A 21056-nucleotide genomic window follows, 5' to 3' on the forward strand; every position below is an offset into this window, starting at 1 on the left:
CAGGGACTTCCCTGGTGGCGCAGTGGTTGAGAATCTGCCTGCCAATGCAGGGGACACGGGTTCCAGCCCTGGTCTGGGAGGATCCCACATGCCGTGGAGCAACTAAGCCCGTGAGGCACAACTACTGAGCCTGCACGTCTGGAGCCTGTGCTACGCAACGGGAGAGGCTGTGACAGTGAGAGGCCCGTGCACCGCGATGAAGAGTGGCCCCCGCTCGCTGCAACTGGAGAAAGCCCTCGCACAGAAACAAAGACCCAACACAGAAAAAATTAATAAAATAAATTAAAAAAAAAAAAGATTTCCCGTATACCTCATACCCCCACATATGCACAGCCTCCACCATTATCAACATTCTCACCCTGGAGTGTTATGTTTGATACAACTGATAAAACTACAATGACCAATGATAATCACCCGAAGTCCACAGTTTACATTAGAGGTCATTCTTGGTGCTGTACATTCCATGGGCAGACTCTCAACCACTGCGCCACCAGGGAAGCCCTGCCCATTTTTTAATTAGGTTGTAGGTTTCTACTTGCTGTTGAGTTGCAGAGTTTTTTATATATTCTGGATATTAACCCCTTACCAGATACAAAGATTTGCAAACATTTTCTCCCATTCCATGGGTTGCCTTTTACTCTGTTGATTGTGTTTGACTCACAGAAGTTTTAAATTTTGATGAGTTCAATTTATCTACATTTTCTTTTGTTGCTTGTGCTTTTGGTTCACATCCAAGAAATTATTGCCAAATCCAATATAAGGAAGCTTTCCCTTATGTTCTCTTTTAGGAGCTTTGCAGTTTTCTCATGCATTAGGGTTCTTTCATGGACGTTTAACAATTCTCTTACAGATTTGGAAAGTTCCCACTTAAACCTAAATTATCTTTTAAAGATATACCTCTCTGAAATTAATGACTGAGAGCTATATATTTGAGGTCAAAGAACTGTGTATTTTCTAACAGAAATATAGCTGCAACAACAAATGGACACAGATAATAATAAAAATTATCTGCTCCTTCCAAATCAATTTGTACCTCCAGTTTTAAGTCACCAATCCAAAAAACAATATAGATTCTTTTGAGAAATTCAGAAATTTCAACTTAGGGTTGCTGTTAAAGTGTTTAGGCCCCTACACCAAAGGCTCTCTCTCTATTACAATTTTATAGTTTTCTATTTGCTTTTTTAAATTATTATCTTCTCCATCCTCCATCGCCATGCCTTTTGATGCTGCCATTATTATTACCTTTGAAAATGCCTAATCTGTTAACTTATTTAGCAAACAGCTGCCTCAAAAGCCTAAGGGTGCCTTTATCACTAGGCACCAATCTAAGAGGTCTGTTTTCTGAAATAACGTTTATTCATTAATACTCCTGAACACCCACTTTGTGCAAGATACTATGGGTAATACAAAGCTGCAAAACTCACCAGAAGGGGCTTCTTATCAGGGCCTCTTAAGGCCATACTCGGTATCATATTCACCCAGGATAGGGGCCTGGAAACAAAGCATAAAAGCAGGGCAGCATGGAGCATTTCTCCCCAGTGGATCATCAGAGCAGGCAATACAGCCAACAAGGAACTAGCTCTTTTCTGGCCCTCCAGATAATATGTCAGGTTCAAGGGACCAAGACACATCTGGTACATCCAAGAGAACTTGTTAGACGTTAGTTCAATACTAGATCATAGTTTTGAATGCCAGGGTAAGACATATAGACTTTTATTTTTTTACCAATGATTTCTGAATAAGAGATTAACATGATTGAAGCTCTAGGAATATTAATATGGCAGCAGTATGTAAGGGCACTAGAAGTTAGAGACTGGAGACAGGAAGAGTATTACATTTCATTGGTAGAATAATAATAATAATGATGATGATGATGATGATGATGTAACAGCAGTAGCCAACACTTTTTTTTTAACAACTTATATTAGCCAAACATTGTTCTAATGATTTTTTCATGTATTAACTCCTCATAACAACTCTATGAGGTACTTTAGGTAAAAATATTATCCCTATTTCATAGATGGGGAAATTGAGGCATGGAGAGATTAAGTAACTTGCCCAGGGTCTCACAGATATTAAGTAGCAGGACCAACATTTGAACCCAGATAATCTAGTTCCAGAGTCTCTACTATTAACCACTCCATGATACCACTTCTCGGAGTACACTACATATGCTCACATTGTCTAATATTTTAGGAAAACGCTAAAGGAATAACTCATCCATCCCTGAAACCTGATAATGACAGAGCTGATAGTTCTGGTATTAGACTCAGCAAATCAGCACATGTGAGGATATCATGTGGGACTAGAAAATGAGATCTTAAAGAATAGTTGGTACCTCTTTATTCAATGCCCACCGAGTGCCCAGTATTCTTCATGCATCATCTCATTTAATCCTCACACCAACCTAGGAGAGGGGCATTATTTTAAATCTACCTTTTTTCAGTTGAGGAAATCTAGGCTCAGAGAGGCTATACCTTCTGTCCCTCATTATACAGCCCATCAGTGACAGAAGCAGAAGTAGAATCCAGATCCCAATCAATCCCATGTTCTTCCTACTGTCTTATGTGGAAGGCATGTAGCAATGGGACAGGAATACTGCCAGTCTGGAAGGCTGCAGCCCTTCTGCCCTCAGAAGGCTAGCGCCCCCACCTGAAACACTCTGGAGCCATGCTGGTATGTGTATAGTTATGTCCCCGGGGTGCTTCTCCACCCAGCCAGAAGTTACACCAGATGGATGCCTGAGTCAGCCCTTGTTCCAAGGCTAGAACTAGCCTGGGAGTTTGGGCAGGACTGAGGCGGCTCTGAGGATTCTTATACACAAAATACAAACGGGAAACCCCATGGAAAAATACAGGCTTGAAGGACTATCACTATGCAGCCCTCCACGAAGAGAGGTTAAAAAAAAAAAAAATTCTCTGAAGAGAAATGCTGTGAGTCATATGGAGCTGAGGATAGCACCTGGAGATTAGCAACCCAAGAGAAGAGAGCTGGAGTTCAGGAAATTGACTATGCTTGTTTTCTCAGGGAATTCCCATATGTTTAACCTCAGTTTCTCAAAACTTATTTCTTTGAAAAATGGTTAAGACATAATGTGTAATTAAAAAAGCAAAACACAAAATTTGAAAAATGCTGGAATTTTCCTTTTTACTTCATTTTTTTTTTTCTGAACTTTTCAAATTTCCTATCATAGACATATATTACATCCAGGGGTAAAAATAAAATAAACTAATTGAAATACTTTTAACCTATACTTAGGAAGAGGGGGGAAAAAACCCACAAATTTCCCATAGAGTAGTCTAATAATTCCCAAATACTCAAACAGGCAACATCAAAATCACCTGAAACATTTGTAAAAAATACAAATTTCCAGAGCCCAAAGACCTACACAGTCAGAATTTCCCTGGGTGGGGCCTAGGAATCTAGAGTTTCCACAAGCTCTCTAGGTGACTATAATAATTTATATCAAGGAAGTCCAAAAGCACCTTCACTTCTCTTTTTCTTTCTAAGGTTCTTTGATGATTTATTTAATGCTAGGATAAATTTATATTGAAAGGCAGACACAATATTTAACAGTGACTGGACTGTAGACTTGGATGGCCTACTGTCTCACCATTTATCTCTGCAAACTTCTGAACATCACTTAGGGTTTTCAGTTCTTGTCTTGGACATGCTGCTACACACAGTGCTACAGACTTGATCTTCCGGTTTATCAAGTCCAGATTGCATGGATCCAAAAAGAACACGTACCTAAAGCATGAAGAAAAATATTGAGATATTATTTCACAAAATACAGTCTGGTTCACTGCATATTTGAATAAACCTAAGAGCAAAGAACATCTCATTTCCCCTTCATAAATTTAATCATAGATGAACAAACATTTCACAAATCTAATCAAACATGAATTTTTAAAAAAATAATTACTTATAAACATACCGTTAACAGTGGGGATGGAGGAAATACGGGACTCATATTTTTCATGATCTATTTTTCTAATATTTAAAATTTTGCAGTGTGTATTTTATAATCAAAATTGTCTATTTTAGTTTTTTTAAATAACTAACTTCAGTTTTATTTTTTTTGACAAAGTTGTATCCCCCAAATTACTGAAATACTGTTATATAACATGAATTATAATTTAAACATAAACTTTAATGAATATATAATCATATATAAAGTGTATCATTATAAAAATGAACATATATTGATATATACAAGGTATAGCCAAGAAGGCTGAGTAGGAAGACCCTGAGATTATCTCCTCCTATGGGCACACCAAAATTACAACAGCAGCTATTGATGAGAATGATCTGAAGACTAGCAGAAAAGATTTCCCACAACTAAAGATATAAAGAAGGAATCACAATTAGATGAACAGTGGGGTGGAGACGTGGTACAGGAAAGATCCACACCTCTCAGTAGGCAACCCACAAATGGGAGGATAATCACAATTGTAGAGGTTCTCCCCAGGGAGAGAGGGATCCGTGCCTCATATGGGCGCCCAGCCCTGGGACCCTGAACCAGGAAAACAAGCCTCCAGAACATCTGACTTTGAAGGTCAGCAGGGTTTGCACACTGGAGAGTCAGAGGGCAGTAGGAAACAGAGACTCCACTCTTAAAGGACACACACAAAATCTCACATGCTCCAAAACCCAGCACAGATATAGTAATTTGAAATGAGTCTAGGTCAGACTCACTTGCTGATCTTGGGAGAGCCTCCTAGACAGGTAGGAGGCAATTTCAACCCACCTGGGGACATGATTGCTGGTCACAGCCATTTTGGGGAACTTGTTCTACCACAAGGACATTGGTGCTGACAAGCACCATTTTGGAGTCCTCCCTCTAGCCTATCAGCACCAGGGGCTTACCTGCCCACAAGCTGGTTACCCCAGGCCCAGGACGGCCCCCCCACCCAGGACAAACAGCCAGCCATGCAGGGACCCAACCTCTCCATCCGATGGGCCAACACCAGCCCCAGGCACCATAGAGAGCTACCCCAGGACCTACTCCCACCCACCAGAGGGCCAAGACCTAGTGTAAGCTATGCTGGGACACAGGACTATCCACCAGCAGGCTAGCACCCGCCCCAAGACTCACCAAACTTTGCAGCCACCCATGCTGGGAACCAGCCCTGCCCACCAGCAGACTGACATTAGCCCCAGACCCCCTGGAACCCACTGTCAGCCATACCAGGACCCATGTCCATCCAACAAAAACATTAAACACTGCAGGGGGAAGAGGGTGTTAAAATTGCACCTTCCTTGTTAGAATGTCTTTGAACTTAAGAGATTATCAACTTAAAATAATCATGCATAAATATGTTGTTATATATGAACCTCATAATAACCACAAATCAATAATCTATAATAGATACACAAAAAAAGAGAAAGGAATCCAAACGTAACACTAAAGAGAGTCATCAAATCACAAGGGAAGAGAGCAAACGAAGAAGAAAGGAACAAAACAGAACTACAAAAACAACCAGAAAACAATTAACAAAATGGGAATAAGTACACACATATTAATAATTGTTTAAATGTGAATGGACTAAATTCTCTAATCAAAAGACATAGAGTGGCTGAATTGATTAAAAAATGAAACCCATCTATATGCTGCCTAAAGACAGATACAGACTGAAAGTGGGGGGGATAGAAAAAGGTATCCCATACAAGTGGAAACCAAACGAAAGCTGCGGTAGCAATACTTAGAACAGAGAAAATTATACTTTAAAACAAAGACTGTAACAAGAAACAAAGAAGCATATCATATAATGATCAAGGGATTGATCCAAGAAGCAGATATAACAATTGTAAATACATACGTACCCAACACAGGAGCATTTAAACACATAAAGCAAATATTAGCAGACAAAGGGAGAAACTGACAGTTTCTTGTATTATTAATTGTTAATTGCTGATTGTATTATTAACACAAGAATAGTAGGGGACTTTAACAGCCCACTTACATTAATGGACAGAAAATCAATAAGGAAACACTGGCCTTAAATGACACATTAAATCAGATGAACTTAACTGATATATAAAGAACATCCCATCCAAAAGCAGCAGAATACACATTCTTTTCAAGTGCTCATAGAACACTGTCCAGGATAGATCACATGCTAGGCCACAAAACAAATCTCAAAAAATTTAAGAATACTGAAATCATATCAAGCATCTTTTCTGGCCTCAATGATATGAGACCATAGTTGGTAGAAATCAACTATAAGAAACAAAACTGCAAAAGCCACAAACATGTGAAGGGTAAACAATATGCTACTAAACAAGCAATGGGTCACTAAAGAAATCACAGAGGAAATCAAAAAATACCTGGAGACAAATGAGAACAGAAATACAACAATCCAAAATCTATGACACGCAGCAAAAGCAGTTCTAGGAGGAAAGTTTATAGTGATCAAGTTTACCTCAGGAAACAAGAAAAATCTCAAATAAAAAACCTAACCATACATCTAAAGGAACTGGGAAAAGAAGAACAAACAAAACCCAAAGTTAATAAAAGGAAAGAAATAATAAAGACCAGAGCAAAAATAAAATGAAAAAGTGACTAAAAAATGATAGAAAAGATCAATGAAGCTAAGAGTGGGTTCTTTGAAAAGACAAACAAAATTGGTAAGCCTTTAGCCAGACTCATCAAGAGAAAAAGAGAAGGCCCAAATAAAGAAAATCAGAAATGAAAGAGAAGTTGCAACTAACACCACAGAAATTCAAAGCATCACAAGAGATTACTATGAACAATTATATGCCAACAAAATGGACAACCTAGAAGAAATGAATAAATTCCTAGAAACATACGATCTTCCAAGACTGAATCAGGAAGAAACAGAAAATATCTATACACTGATTACCAGGAAGGAAATTGATTCAGTAATCAAAAAACTCCCAACAAACCAAGGTCCAGGACCAGAGAGCTTCACAGGTGAATTCTACCAAACACTTAAAGAAGAAGTAAAACCTATCCTTCTCAAACTATACCAAAAATTGAAATGGAAGGAATGCTTCCAAACTCATTCTATGAGGCCAGCAACACCCTGATACCAAAATTAGACAAAGACATCACAGAAAAAGAAAATTACAGGCCAATATCACTGATGAACATAGATGCAAAAATTCTCAACAAAATATCAGCAAACCAAATTCAAGACGTTAAAAGGATCATACACTATGATCAAATGGCATTTATCCCAGGGATGCAAGGATGATTTAACATCTCTCAATCAATCAATATGATACACTACATTAACAAACTGAAAAATAAAAATCACATGGTCATCTCAATAGATGTGGAAAAAAACTTTTGGCAAAATTCACCATCCATTTGCGATAAAAACTGTTAACAAAGTGGGCATAGAAGGAACATACCTCAATATAATAAAGGCCAAAAATGACAAGCCCACAGTTAACATCATACTCAAAGGTGAAAAGCTGAAAGCATTTCCTCTAAAATCAGGAACAAAACAAGGGTGCCCACTCTTGACACTTTATTCAACATGGGAGGCCTAGCTACAGAAATCAGACAAGAAAAAGAAATAAAAGGAATCTAAACTGGAAAGGAAGAGGTAAAACTATCACTGATATCAGATGACGATACTATATACAGAAAATCCTAAAGATACCACCAAAAACTATCAATATTAGAACTCATTAATGAATTCAGTAAAGTTACAGGATAAGAAAATTAATATACAGAAATCTGTTATGTTTCTATATACTAACAACAAACTATCACAATGAGAAATTAAGAAAACATCTCATTTACAACTGCATCAAAAAAAAAAAAAAAAAACCCCTAGGAATAAATCTAACCCAAGGAGGTTAGAAACCTACACTCAGTAAACTCTAAGACACTGATGAAAGAAACTGAAGATGACACAAATGGAAAGATACACCATACTCATGGACTGGAAGAATTAATACTGTTAAAATTACCATACTCCCCAACACAATCCATGGAGTCAATGCAATCCCTATCAAAATATCAATGGCATTTTTCATAGAATTACAACAAATAATTCTAAAATTTGTATGGAAACACAGAAGGCCACAAATAGGCAAAACAATCTGAGAAAGAAGAACAAGCTGGAGGTATCATGCTCCCTCATTGCAAACTGTACTACAAAGCTACAGTAGTCAAAACAGTGTGGTACTTGCACAAAAACAGACAAATGGAACAAAACAGAGAGCCCAGAAATTAACTCATGCACTTATGATCAGTTAATCTATGACAAAGAAGACAAGGATATACACTGGGGAAAAGACAGCCTCTTCAATAAACGGTGTTAGGAAAACCAGCCAGCCACATGCTAAAGAATCAAACTGGACTACTTTCTCATACCATATACAAAAATAAACTCAAAATGGATTAAAGATTAAATGTAAGATCCGACTGTAAAACTCCTAGAAGATAACACAGGTAAAGTGAGAGAGTGGCATGGACATATATACACTACCAAACGTAAAATAGATAGCTAGTGGGAAGCAGCTGCATAGCACAGGGAGATCAGCTCGGTGGTTTGTGACCACCTAGAGGGGTGGGATAGGGAGGGTGGGAGGGAAGAGATATGGGAACATATGTATATGTATAACTGATTCACTCTGTTATAAAGCAGAAACTAACACACCATTGTAAAGCAATTATACTCCAATAAAGATATTTTTAAAAATGCTATTAGACATTGGTCTTAGCAAATTTTTTGGATCTGTCTCCTCAAGCAAGGGAAACAAAAGAAAAATAAACAAATGGGACTACATCAAACTAAAAAGCTTTTACATGGCAAAGGAACTATCAAAAAAATGAAAAGGCTGCCTACTGAATGGCAGAAGATATTTGCAAATGATATGTCCAATAAGGGGTTAATATCCAAAATATAGAAAAAACTCATATAACTCAACATCAGAAAAACAACCCAATTAAAAAATAGGAAGAGGACCTGAACAGACAATTTCCCAAGAAGACATACAGATGGCCAACAGGGATACGAAAAGATGCTCAACATCACTAATCATCAGTGAAATGCAAACCCAAACCATAAGATATCACCTCACACCTGTCAAAATGGCTATCCTCAAAATGACAACAAGTAGCAAGTGTTGGCGAGGATGTGGAGAAAAGGGAACCCTCGTGTACAGTTACTGGGAATATAAATTGGTACAGCCACAATGGAAAGTAGTACTGATGTTCCTAAAAAAATTAAAAATAGAACTACCATATGATCCTGCAATTCCACTTCTGGGTATTTTTCCAAAGAAAACTAATAAAACACTTAATTCGAAAAGGTATATGCACCCCTATGTTCATTTGCAGCATTATTCACAATAGCCAAGATATGGAAGCAACCTAAGTGCCCATTGATGGATAAATGGATAAAGAAGATGTGTTATATACATGTATGTATAATGGAATATTACTCAACCATAAAAAAGAATGAAATCTTGCCAGCTGTGACAACATAGATGGACCTAGAGAGTATTATGCTAAGTGAAATAAGTCAGAGAGTGAAAGACAAATACACATATGATTCCATATGTGGAATCTAAGAAACAAAACAATTGAACAAACATGACAAAACAGAAACAGACTCATAGATACAGGGAACAAACAGGTGCTTTCCAGATGGGCTGGGGGAGGTGGGGGATGGGTGAGATGGGTGAGGGAGATTAAAAGGTACAAACTTGCAGTTACAAAATAAATGAGTCACAGGAACAAAACGTACAGCATGGGGAACAGAGTTAATATTATTGTAATATCTTTGTACAGGTGATAGATGGTAACTACTTATCATGGTGTTCATTTTGTAATATATAGAAATATCAAGTCACTACGCTGTGCACCTGGAATTAACATCATGTTGTATGTCAATTACACTTCAATTAAGAAAAGAAAAAAAAAGGGAATTCCCTGGGAGTCCAGTGGTTGGGACACCTCACTTTCACTGCCGAGAGCCCAGGTTCAATCCCTGGTCGAGGAACTAAGATCCCACAAGGTATGCAGCAGGGCCAAAAAAAAAAAAAAAAAAAAAAATTTAATGGGTAAAAAATATCTTACTGTTTTAGCTGCATTTTTGATGAATTTGAACATTACTTCATATATTGTTCATTTGTATTTTCAATTTTTTTTGTATCTTTTGCTTGTTTATAAAATTGAGGTGTTCTGCTACTCGCTGAATCATAAAAACTTTGTATATTAAGGGTATTAAATTTACGTTAAGGCTGATACAAGTATTTTCATGATTTGCCAACTGTTACTTTGAAATAGTTTTCTGTTTTTGCCATCAAATCTTTTCTGTTTTATTTTTGTAATTAGTTCACTACTTTTTTATGGTTCAAAAAGTAGCTCCCCATTCTCACATCAAATGTTTCATAGATACAATTTGGTGTACAGAAAAGAGAGAAAAGATGTTACTTTAATTTTCTAAGTAATTAACCAATTATCCTAGTGCTTTTTTTTTTTTCGGTACGCGGGCGTCTCACTGTTTTGGCCTCTCCCGTTGCGGAGCACAGGCTCCGGACACGCAGGCTCAGCAGCCATGGCTCACGCGCCCAGCCGTTCCGTGGCATGTGGGATCTTCCCGGACCGGGGCACGAACCCATGTCCCCTGCCTCGGCAGGCGGACTCTCAACCACTGCGCCACGAGGGAAGCCCCCTAGTGCTATTTTTAAAATATTATTTCCTGTTCATAGCATGTTGTCACTCTTCTACACTAGAGGATATGGGTTTATGTTCTCTATTTTGTTTCATTGATTCATCTGAATGTTCTGGTGTTAGTAAAAAAAAAATTTTTTTTAAGGACATATAAACTTGAGCTAATGAATATATAATTATAAAAATGCATTATAAAATTATATAAAATTTAATATATAAAGTTGAATATAGACTAGAAGAAAATACACCACCAGTTCAACTACAGTCATCTCTGGATATTAGAATAAAGTGATTTTAATTTTTTTCTTCTACTTTTAGGGGCAGGACAGGAATAAAGACACAGACGTAGAGAATGGACTTGAGGACACAGGGAGCGGGAAGGGTAAGCTGGGACGAAGTGAGAGAGTAGCACTGACACATATACAGTACCAAATGTAAAATAGATAGCTAGTGGGAAGCAGCTGCATAGCATAGGGAGATCAGCTCTGTGCTTTGCGACCACCTAGAGGGTGGGATAAGGAGGGTGGGAGGGAGATGCAAGAGGGAGGGGATATGGGGATATACGTATTCATATAGCTGATTCATTTTGTTATACAGCAGAAACTAACACACCATTGTAAAGCAATAAAGATGTTAAAAAAAATTCTTATTTTCTAGAATGAGTGCCAATTACTTTTGAGTTGAGATGACTATAATAATAAATGTTGTTTTCTAAAAATGTCCATTTCATATAAACAAAATACTCCCCAAGGGGCTTCCCTGGTGGCCCCGTGGTTAAGAATCCACCTGCCAATGCAGGGGACATGGGTTCGATCCCTGGTCCGGGAAGATCCCACATGCTGCAGAGCAACTAAGCCCGTGTGCCACAACTACTGAGCCTGCGCTCTAGAGCCCACGCGCCACAACTACTGAAGCCTGCACGCCTAGAGCCTGTGCTCCACAACAAGAGAAGCCACTGCAGTGAAAAGCCCATGTACCGCAACGAAGAGTAGCCCCCGCTCACCGCAACTAGAGAAAGCCCACACACAGCAACAAAGACCCAACGCAGCCAAAAATAAATAAATAAAATTAAAAAAAAATACTCCCCAAATCCTAAATTATGTTTGGTTTCCTGTACGTTTATAGTTTAGGAAAGAGAAAATTAATTAGAAATTACACTAAAACATTTTTTTAATGTTATAAAGGTAGAAGAGATGACAACGATTGCAGATGTTATCATTTGTCCAAAGAGAAGGTAAGAGCCAAACACTCTTAACTGAGATAAAGTCTAGTATTATTGATCCAGGGAGAGAGTACAAGTAGGAATACTTTCTCCCAAGATAAGAGTAAAGAACCTCCAGCCCTGGGTTCTACTCTACTGGGTCCATGGAAAGTTTTATAAAATAACGTATCTTCCAATACCTTTCTCACACTGTTAAACTCTGTTGCTTTACAAAATATGATTCAAATCAAGAAATATAATCGAATACAAGAATTAGGTGAGAAAACTGCAAAGCAAAAAGATAAAGTCAATATGTGTGCTCAGATGGATCATATAAAGGGATATCAGGGAAAAAATTAAACAGAAAAACAAAAGTTGGGAGTGGTGGCTATGACAGACCAGGAAGGCCTTTGCAGGTGGAGTAACCACTGAACACTTCAATGGAGCTGGGGACCAGGAACCCAGCATGCAGCCCAAGTATAATCTACAAACCACCAAACTAAAAAAAATGAATTTTTTGCAACTCTGTCAGTGATTCCAACACCATTAATGTTCTCCGTAGATAAAAGGAAAGGAAAGAAGTCAGGCAGGAAGATGTGGTTTGGAAGTGGATTCACTAATAACAAAGGATCTAGGGCACAGAGAAAACTTTCTGGCACCCTTTGTGTGGAAACAATCATTCCCTTACTAACTCTCCCTCCATCTATCCTATGCATCTTACTGGGCATGCCCATGCCTGGGACCTTGTGTAATGAACTGCTCAAGCCAGCCACTAGGGACGGAACATGCTGGTCTTTGAGGAAGGTGTCCTAGAACCACTGAATCATTTACTACCACCACCACTAATAATAATAATACTATTAACAATGAAAATAATGGTAGCCAACATTTACTGAGTACTTACTATGTACCAGACACTGTATTAAACCCTTTATACATATTAACTCATTTATCCTCACAACAATTCTGTTGTGTGTTTCTAGGTATGTGCTTGGGGTGCGAAGGGTGTGGACAGCAGAACTGGGGTGGGGTACAGGAGTTAACTGTGATGAGCAATGCCTTAAGAAATATCTGGAGAACCTCCTGACAGTTTAAAAAAAACAAAAAACATGCTTGGGGAAAAGGAGAGAAAGCCAGAGGTTTCCAGGGTCTTGCAGATAGCTATATTTATCCTTCTGAGCCCCAGTTTCCTTACCTGTAAAACTGCATACCACCTACTTCATTTGTTGTAATGCTATTGACAACGTACATAAAGCATCTAACAGGCAGTATATACTCAGTGATTCATATCATTAAGAAACTGACTTGCCTTTCACAAAATTTACATTTCATAGTAAGGCACTAAATTCAACACCTTCTGATATGGACATAAAACAGGACTACAATATTAGTATTTAGCTTTCATTTGGAGGAAAAATCTGTGTAGGTGCAGTCATGACTGTTAGGGCATTGGCCTTGATAAGAACTAAGCAGGTCTCCAGAACTGATCTAGCACAAGGCAAACAACATTAAGAGGGAAAGAAGAATTCTACAATGACTACAATACTGTAAAACACTGCACATTTTTTTACCCTGTGTATATGGTTCAGAAGAATCTACTTCAATAGAACTACAAAAATAACTTTAAATGGTATCCTCAGGAATTACACTCATATACATACACGTCATTAAACTCGAAAGTCACCCAACTCCACAGTCTAAGAACACAATAAACTTAATTCCCTACACATTTCCCATATTCAAATGCATATGCCCATAACACATGTGGACACAGACAATGTTTAAAATAATTTGTAGGCCTTAGATTTAGATTCTATCAACATTTACTGAATGTCTGGCTGCTGGGAACTGTCACGCTAATGACTTTATTTGATCCTCACAACAACTTGAGATGGAGGTCTTAACCTTCCACAGAGGACAAAACAGAGACGAACTCAGTTTTGTAGTAGGGACTAACTACATGGCCCAAGAGAGCTAGTAGGTAGGTGTCAGAGTTACGAAATCAAACCTAGTCCTCCTGATTCTGAGTTTCACTCTATTTCCAATCTGCTCTATCCTTAAAATATTTCCCACAAATACAATTAATAATTTTAACTGTTCTATATTAACTCTGAATATTGTTTCCAGCATTCTGAAGTTCATCCAACCCATAGCAACATGTCTATACGTAATTATATTTTAACTAATTGGTATTTAACTGAATATTTACAGAGTAGGAAAAGTGCTTCTATTAAACAGACAAATTTAGGCTTCATTAAAACTGCACTTTCTTGCCTTTTGATTTGAAAATGCCCTTAGCCTAGTAAATAAATCCTTAGATTAGTTTCAGTTTTCACTTCAAACAAAACAAACTTTATGGGGCAATTTTATTTTTTTGAAATGAAACAACCAACTCTCAAATAATCATGGCATTGGCAGATTTTAATAACAAATCAACAGATGAGTGTTTTTTAACTGAGAGGAGGCAAGAGATACTGGGTAAAAAGCTATAAAATATTCTAGAAAGATTTCTTAAAACATCCTACTCCTGCTCTGCCACCAGGCAAATGGATGGGAAAGGCATGGGGCATATGAATTTTGAGAAAGCATCTTAGGCAACTCTAATTACACACCTTGGTTCCTATGCCCCAACCTCTCAGGGCAGAGAACCACTGTCACAGATAATTTATAAACCTAAGTTAAAAGCAAATTTTCATTGCTAACCTCAGTGAATCTTTTACGAGACCTGGTAATAACTTTAAAACAGCTTGATATAAGCTTCCCATTCTTTAGAGGAACTAGAATGACTAAAATAGCAAAAGTGGGAATGAGAGAAGAGAAGCACCAAGAGAAAAAATACCCCACAAATGAAACAGCCCAGACACCTGCAGGCACTGGCCTATACAACACGCACACAGCATGACCCCGAGAAGAACACATTTGCAAAGAGAATTGTAAAGCAGCCGAAGCGAGCTTTGAACTTAAAACTTAGGGGAAGGGAGAAAAATGTTCAAACCAAACTGTAATGCAAACATTAGAGAGGACAGCAGTTAAGACAGATAAATATATATTACGGTCGAAGTGGTTTCTGGGAATTATCGAAGGAGAGAAAAAGATGATTTCAGTTAAAACTGAAATTCTTGAAATGCAATAGCAAGGTATCCCCAAAAGGGGAAGAAAGGAGAGATATCTAAATGAAATACCTATCTACACAGTGAACTCAAGGGGACAGATGCACCAAAGATGAAAACAGGGCTATGAGGCAAAGGGAGGGGCACTAACACAGGGAAGCTCAAGAAAAGTGACAAGAGGCACAGAAAGGGGTGACTTTCAAAGCCGTGCTCAGAGCCAAAAAGATGAACAGTGAACAATCTGATGCAGATAAAGGTGCCAGAGAAGGTTCAAACCTAGATTAAACTTCTATTTTGCTGTCACTTTCCTCATGGAAGATAGGTCAAGGTAAAAACAGTAAGATTTACCAAGAACTTACTTTGGGCCACAAAGCATGTGGGCGCTGTCCTCACACGTCCTATTTCAACAAGAGAGAACTGAGACTTACAAGCTGGGCAACTAACCAAAGGCTACACAGACACGAGCCCTGGGGAGACTGACTCCCAGGGGTTGCTCTTTCCACCACTGCTATTCCAATTCAAATTGGAAAGTGAGAGGCTTCCCTGGTAGCGCAGTGGTTAAGAATCCGCCTGCCAATGCAGGGGACACAGGTTCAAGCCCTGGTAAGGGAAGATCCCACATGCCGCAGGGCAACTAAGCCTGGTGCCGGAACTACTGAGCCTGCGCTCTAGAGCCCGCATACCACAACTACTGAGCCCCCGTGCCACAACTACTGAAGCCCGCACGCCTAGAGCCTGTGCTCCACAACAAGAGAAGCCACCTCAACAAGAAGCCCGCACACCGTAATGAAGAGTAGCCCCCACTCACTGCAACTAGAGAAAGCCTGCTCTCAGCCCGGAAGACCCAATGCAGCCAAAAAATAAATAAACAAAATTTTTTTTTTTAATTCACACACACACACAAAAAAAACCCAAAAAACAATTCTTGAATGCAAGTAACTAGAGAAGAAAAGAAAACTACGGAGTCATCTCAAAATCACGTGATATGAGGCAGGGTTTGGATGGCAGAGGAAACGGTGTAATTCCGCAGAGGATATGGGGTTAGAGGAAGCATTACAGAGCAGGAGGCAGTAGCTAAGCCACATTTTGAAAGTGAGCAGGAATTTTCCAGACAGATGGGGAAGGGAGCATTCTAGGCAGAAGAAACTGCATATGGAAAAGCACAGAAGCATGAAAGAGCATATTTAAGGAATTGCAAATAACTTGAGAAAGTGGACTACAGGATGGGACATCAAAGGGCTATGCACCAAGGAGAGGCAGGCGCTGGAAGAAATAGCCATCCCTAGACTTGGGAGCATCTTTCAATTCTACTCCATTAGACAACTTGCTTTCAAATGGCCACGACACAGTGATGCCCTCGTATAACCAGCCTCTTGGATCGAAGGCCAGAGAGGGGAAGCCTACAGCACCAGCAGCGCGCTGCCCCAGAGATGAGCCTTTGCCATTAAATTGCCTCTCGCTGCCATGGCAACTCTCTGCAGCAAGGCTTTTTGGAGCAAAAGGTGGCAAGCAGATACTGGGTCTGCTGGCCGCCTCCTGCCAAACTTGGCTTCTCTCCTCTCTAATCAGGATGGAAGCCCTGCAGCACTAAAACTGGAAAGCCGGCTGAAAAATCCCTCCGCCGCCTTCTGCTTCAGTGATTCCTGACACGTGTTTTCCCCAGAGGGGAATAAAAATGGAGTCTGATCATTTTCCCAATTATTACCTCATATCAATTTACAATTTATAGCCCCTTTCCACAGAGTATGCTGCCATTAGTGAGTCACACCAAAAGGAAAACAGGACAACCTAGCAGAGGCTTCTGCTACCGCTAAGTATAGACTGCAGAGAACCCCGGGTCTGTTCTCCACTCACAGAGGATTCCGCCCAGAGGAGGCTTCTTACTTCCTGTGTGGGGTGCCAGCACGGCAAATCCAGTCATCCCAGCCAGGGTGGGACCCAATTACCCCACGAAGAGCTGCTTTATACAAGAAGAGCGCTACGGGGCCAGCACACTAATGTTGGTGAAACCCCACCTAACCCAACTAAATACAACATAATTAACTACAACTTTACTGGGACAAAGCTAAGGGGAGAGAGAGAAACAAGCTGAGAGCAGCTGCTGGACTTCAGATTTGTAACTCCCGATAGCGGCTGACAGAGTTGTACAATTTTTATAAAGCCCCCGAGACTCCACGAAGACAGACAAGAGAACAGAAAAGGACTGAGGTGAACTGTGGGGAGCCCAACACATGAGGCTGATGACAGTGGTGTCCCACTTTCCCACTGCCCCCCCAATCTCAATGAGAAAATGATGAAACCGTCCTGAGAAAGAGGTAGTTCTTGTTAAAGCCGTGCCTAAGCATGCACCTCACCAACCTCCAAAGAAGCAACTGAACCCTCACCAGCACGGCAGCTTTCTACGCCAGCACTGCCACGGCCCTTGATTCACAGGTCACTGCTAAGAAGAGAAATTTTCAGAGTCCTTCCTGGGAAACTCATAGCATTGAGAGCTGGGAAAAAAAACTATGGAGGAAGACCAGGGATTGGATTGAGGCAGCAACTGATATTCAGAGAATAAATACCTCCCTGACCTCACTCCCCCCGGGTCTCCAGTCTGTCCTCAAACAGCCCGGCACACTCTCTCACATGAGGCCTTTGCACCTCTGTCTGCCTGGAATGTTCTTTCCTCAGATAGCAGCATGGCTATTGTTAGCTCCTCCACTTGCTTCAAGGCTTCACTTAAAAGTCACCTTCTCAAAGAAGCCTTCCCTGACCACCCTATCTAAAATGCCATCTCTCTACTCTGATGCACCTTATCCATCTTTCTTGCCTTGTTTCTCCTCAGCACTTACACTCAATAAGACAATGTATATTTTACTTATTTATCTGTTTATTACCTTTCTCCATTGGTAGAGTATTAGCTCCCAGAAGGCAGAGATATTTAACTGTTTAATTCATCATATGCTCACTGCCTAAAATAGTGCCTCGAATAAGAGCTTCATTCTTATTTGTTGAATTAATAAATGGGTGGTAAATGTGTAAGATTTTACCAAGTGTGGCAAGAGTAGAGGGAAGGGAATGAAGAAGATATTTTAGGTAAAAAGAGACAACTCTCATTCATTCAACAGAAATTTACTGAACACTTTGCCAGGTGCAAGGCTAAATAAGCACTAGTGATACAGTGAAAAATAAGACCAACGCAAGCCAGTGTCTCCCTTCCCAGCGTTTATAGCCCAGAGAGTAGGGAGGCAATGACAAAACTGTGTGTAAAAGCTTTAACAGAGAAAGGAGGATAGCAGAGGACGCATCAAAAGGGCCCTTTGAATGGAAAGTCAGGATAGGAGTCCAGAAGAAAGAAAATCTACAGCCAGAACCTAAAGAGTGAGTAACAGTTAGCAAGGTGTGGAGGAAGAGGGGTGGGAGCAGGGGGGAAGAGAGCAGCAAAGGCTTATGAAGTGACAGACAGCATGGCATTACTGAGAAAATGGAAAAGGTCGGGATGGTTGATATGGACAGTGATGCAAGAGACAGATGGCTGGATAGCCCAGCTAGAATTAGATCACGTAGGGCCTTGCAAGCGGTATTAAAGATGTCAGAAAGTTTGGAGTTCATTCTAAAGACACTAGGAAGTCACTGAGAGTTCATCAGCTGCCATGGGGAGACTGAATTAAAGATGAGCAAGAGAGAAAGTAAGGAGACTGGTCAGGAGGCTACTGAATCTCTACCAAGAAAGGATGACTTGGACTAGGGTGAGAAAGGGAATGAAAAGGAGATTTCAAGAGCACATAGGCATAATTAAGAAAACCCGATGACTATATAGAGAGAGGGGAAGGAAGAAATTAAGAAGGACGCTTAGCATCTGATTTAGGCCAGGGCAGCTAAGGCATCCTTGGTTTGGGCTCTTGTTCCGTTCAATAAGACAGAGAACTCAGGAGGAGGAGGACAGTAAGGAGGGATAAAGACCATGTTCCAACTTCAGACAATTTGAGTCAGGGGTGTGTGTGGGGTGTCCAAGTGGACCTAGACAGTTGGCTGTAGTGTTCTAGCAGAGAAATCTGGACAAGAGACAGAGATTTTGGAATTATCAGCATATAAATGAAAACCTCACCCCTAGGAGTGCATGAGATCACTAAAGTGAGTGTATGGGGTAAAGATTCTTATCCTGGGCTTCCCTGGTGGAGCAGTGGTTGAGAGTCCACCTGCTGATGCAGGGGACATGGGTTCGTGCCCCGGTCTGGGAAGATCCCACATGCCGCGGAGCGGCTGGGCCCGTGAGCCATGGCCACTGAGCCTGCACGCCCGGAGCCTGTGCTCTGCAACGGGACAGGCCACAACAGTGAGAGGCCTGCGTACCGCAAAAAAAAAAAAAAAAGATTCTTATCCTAAGTGAAATCTGTGACCCTCCTGAGATTGTAAGCAAAATTTGGTACAAATTCACGTGTAGCTTTCTGAAGAGAGACTTCATAGTTCATAGTTTTGAGCAGATTGTCAAAAGCCCCCAAAGAGATTAAAACTAAGAGTAAAGTAAGATGAGCAAAGAGCCAAAAAGAGGTACCAGCATTGCAAAACAAAGGCATGGAACTGGAAACCATGGGGAGAAAATGATTCTCCCGTTTAGCTACAGTGTCTTTCTCCTCCTTATACTTGTCCATTAAAGGGAGAAACAATTGCAAGAATGGTAAACAAGAGTCAGATATCGTATTGTGTTCCTTATACTAAACTAAGACAGAAAGCAAATTAAAACAGCCTTTTAAAAATATTTCATAAGAGCTATAAGAAAAAGTTTTCTATTTAATCTAGCTAACTAGAAGAATACCCCTAAACCCAAGTTCATGGTCAACACTACACAAAGGGATGATTCTCAAAATCATCTTGTTCCAGTACTCAAAATAAATCCTATCTACTGAGAGCCAAAGGCCAGAAATTTATTTTTCTTTTTAGTTTTAAGCTTTACTGAGATATAATTTGCTTACCATAAAATTCACCTGTAAACTGTATAATTCAATGTTTTTAAGTGCATTTTACCAAGTTGTTCATCCATCACCACAATCTAATTTTAAACATTGTCACCCCCAAAAGAAACCTTATATCTATTAGCAGTCACTTCCAATCCCCCCACACTCCCTAACCCCCAGCCCTAGGCAACCGCTAATCTATTTTCATTCCATAGATTTGCCTATTCTGAACATTTCATATGAATGTAATCATGTAATATGTGGTCTTTTGTGATTGGCTTCTTTGACTTAGCACAGTGTTTCTGAGGTTTGTCCATGTTGTAGCATATATCTGTACTTCATGCCTTTTGATGGCTAAATAACATTCCTTTGTATGGATATACCACATTTTATTTATCCATTCATCAGCTGGTGCACATTTGTGTTGTTTTCCCCTTTTGGCTATTATGAATAATGCTGCTGTGGACATCTGTACACAGGTCTTTGTGTGGACACATGTTTTTATTTCTTTTGGGTAGATACCAAGGAGTGGAATTGCTAGGTCATATGGTAACTCCATGTTTAATATTTTGAGGAACTGCCAGACTATTTCCCAGAGTAGCTGTACCTTTTTTGTTCCCACCAGCAATGTAAAAGGGATCCAATTTTTCCACATTCTTGCCAACACTTAACTGTATGTCTTTTTTATTATAACTATTCTAGTGGATGTGAAGTGGTAACTCACTGTGGGTTTGATTTGCATTTCCTTGATAACAAATGATGTTGAGCATCTTTTCATGTGCTTATTGGTCATTGATCTCTCCTCTTTGGAGACATATCCATTCAAATCCTTTGCTCATCACAGATCTCTCTTTTTTTTTTTTTTTTTTTTTTTTTTTTTTTTTTTTTTTTTTGCGGTACGCGGGCCTCTCATCGCTGTGGCCTCTCTCTTTGCGGAGCACAGGCTCCGGACGCGCAGGCCCAGCGGCCATGGCTCACGGGCCCAGCCGCTCCACGGCATGTGGGACCCTCCCGGACCGGGGCACGAACCCGCGTCCCCTGCATCGGCAGGCGGACTCTCAACCACTGCGCCACCAGGGAAGCCCCACAGATCTCTTTTTAATCTTTGAGAAAGACAGAGTAAGGCAGAGAAAGGTACTAGATACTAT

At 39.9% G+C, this 21056-nt stretch overlaps 1 protein-coding gene across 3 annotated transcripts in view; it reads right to left on the reverse strand.

Annotated features, from left to right (window-relative positions):
• SLC44A1 (solute carrier family 44 member 1) overlaps positions 1 to 21056 on the reverse strand; it is a 219178-nt gene that overhangs the window by 110965 nt on the left and 87157 nt on the right. For all 3 annotated transcript variants that reach the window (XM_032635150.1, XM_032635149.1, XM_032635148.1), the window contains exon 4: positions 3614 to 3750. In XM_032635150.1, coding sequence (XP_032491041.1) covers positions 3614 to 3750 — 137 coding nt within the window. The remainder of the gene's footprint in view (positions 1 to 3613; positions 3751 to 21056) is intronic.

The sequence above is a fragment of the Phocoena sinus genome, chromosome 6, assembly GCF_008692025.1.
Source record: "Phocoena sinus isolate mPhoSin1 chromosome 6, mPhoSin1.pri, whole genome shotgun sequence".
NCBI lineage: Eukaryota > Metazoa > Chordata > Mammalia > Artiodactyla > Phocoenidae > Phocoena > Phocoena sinus.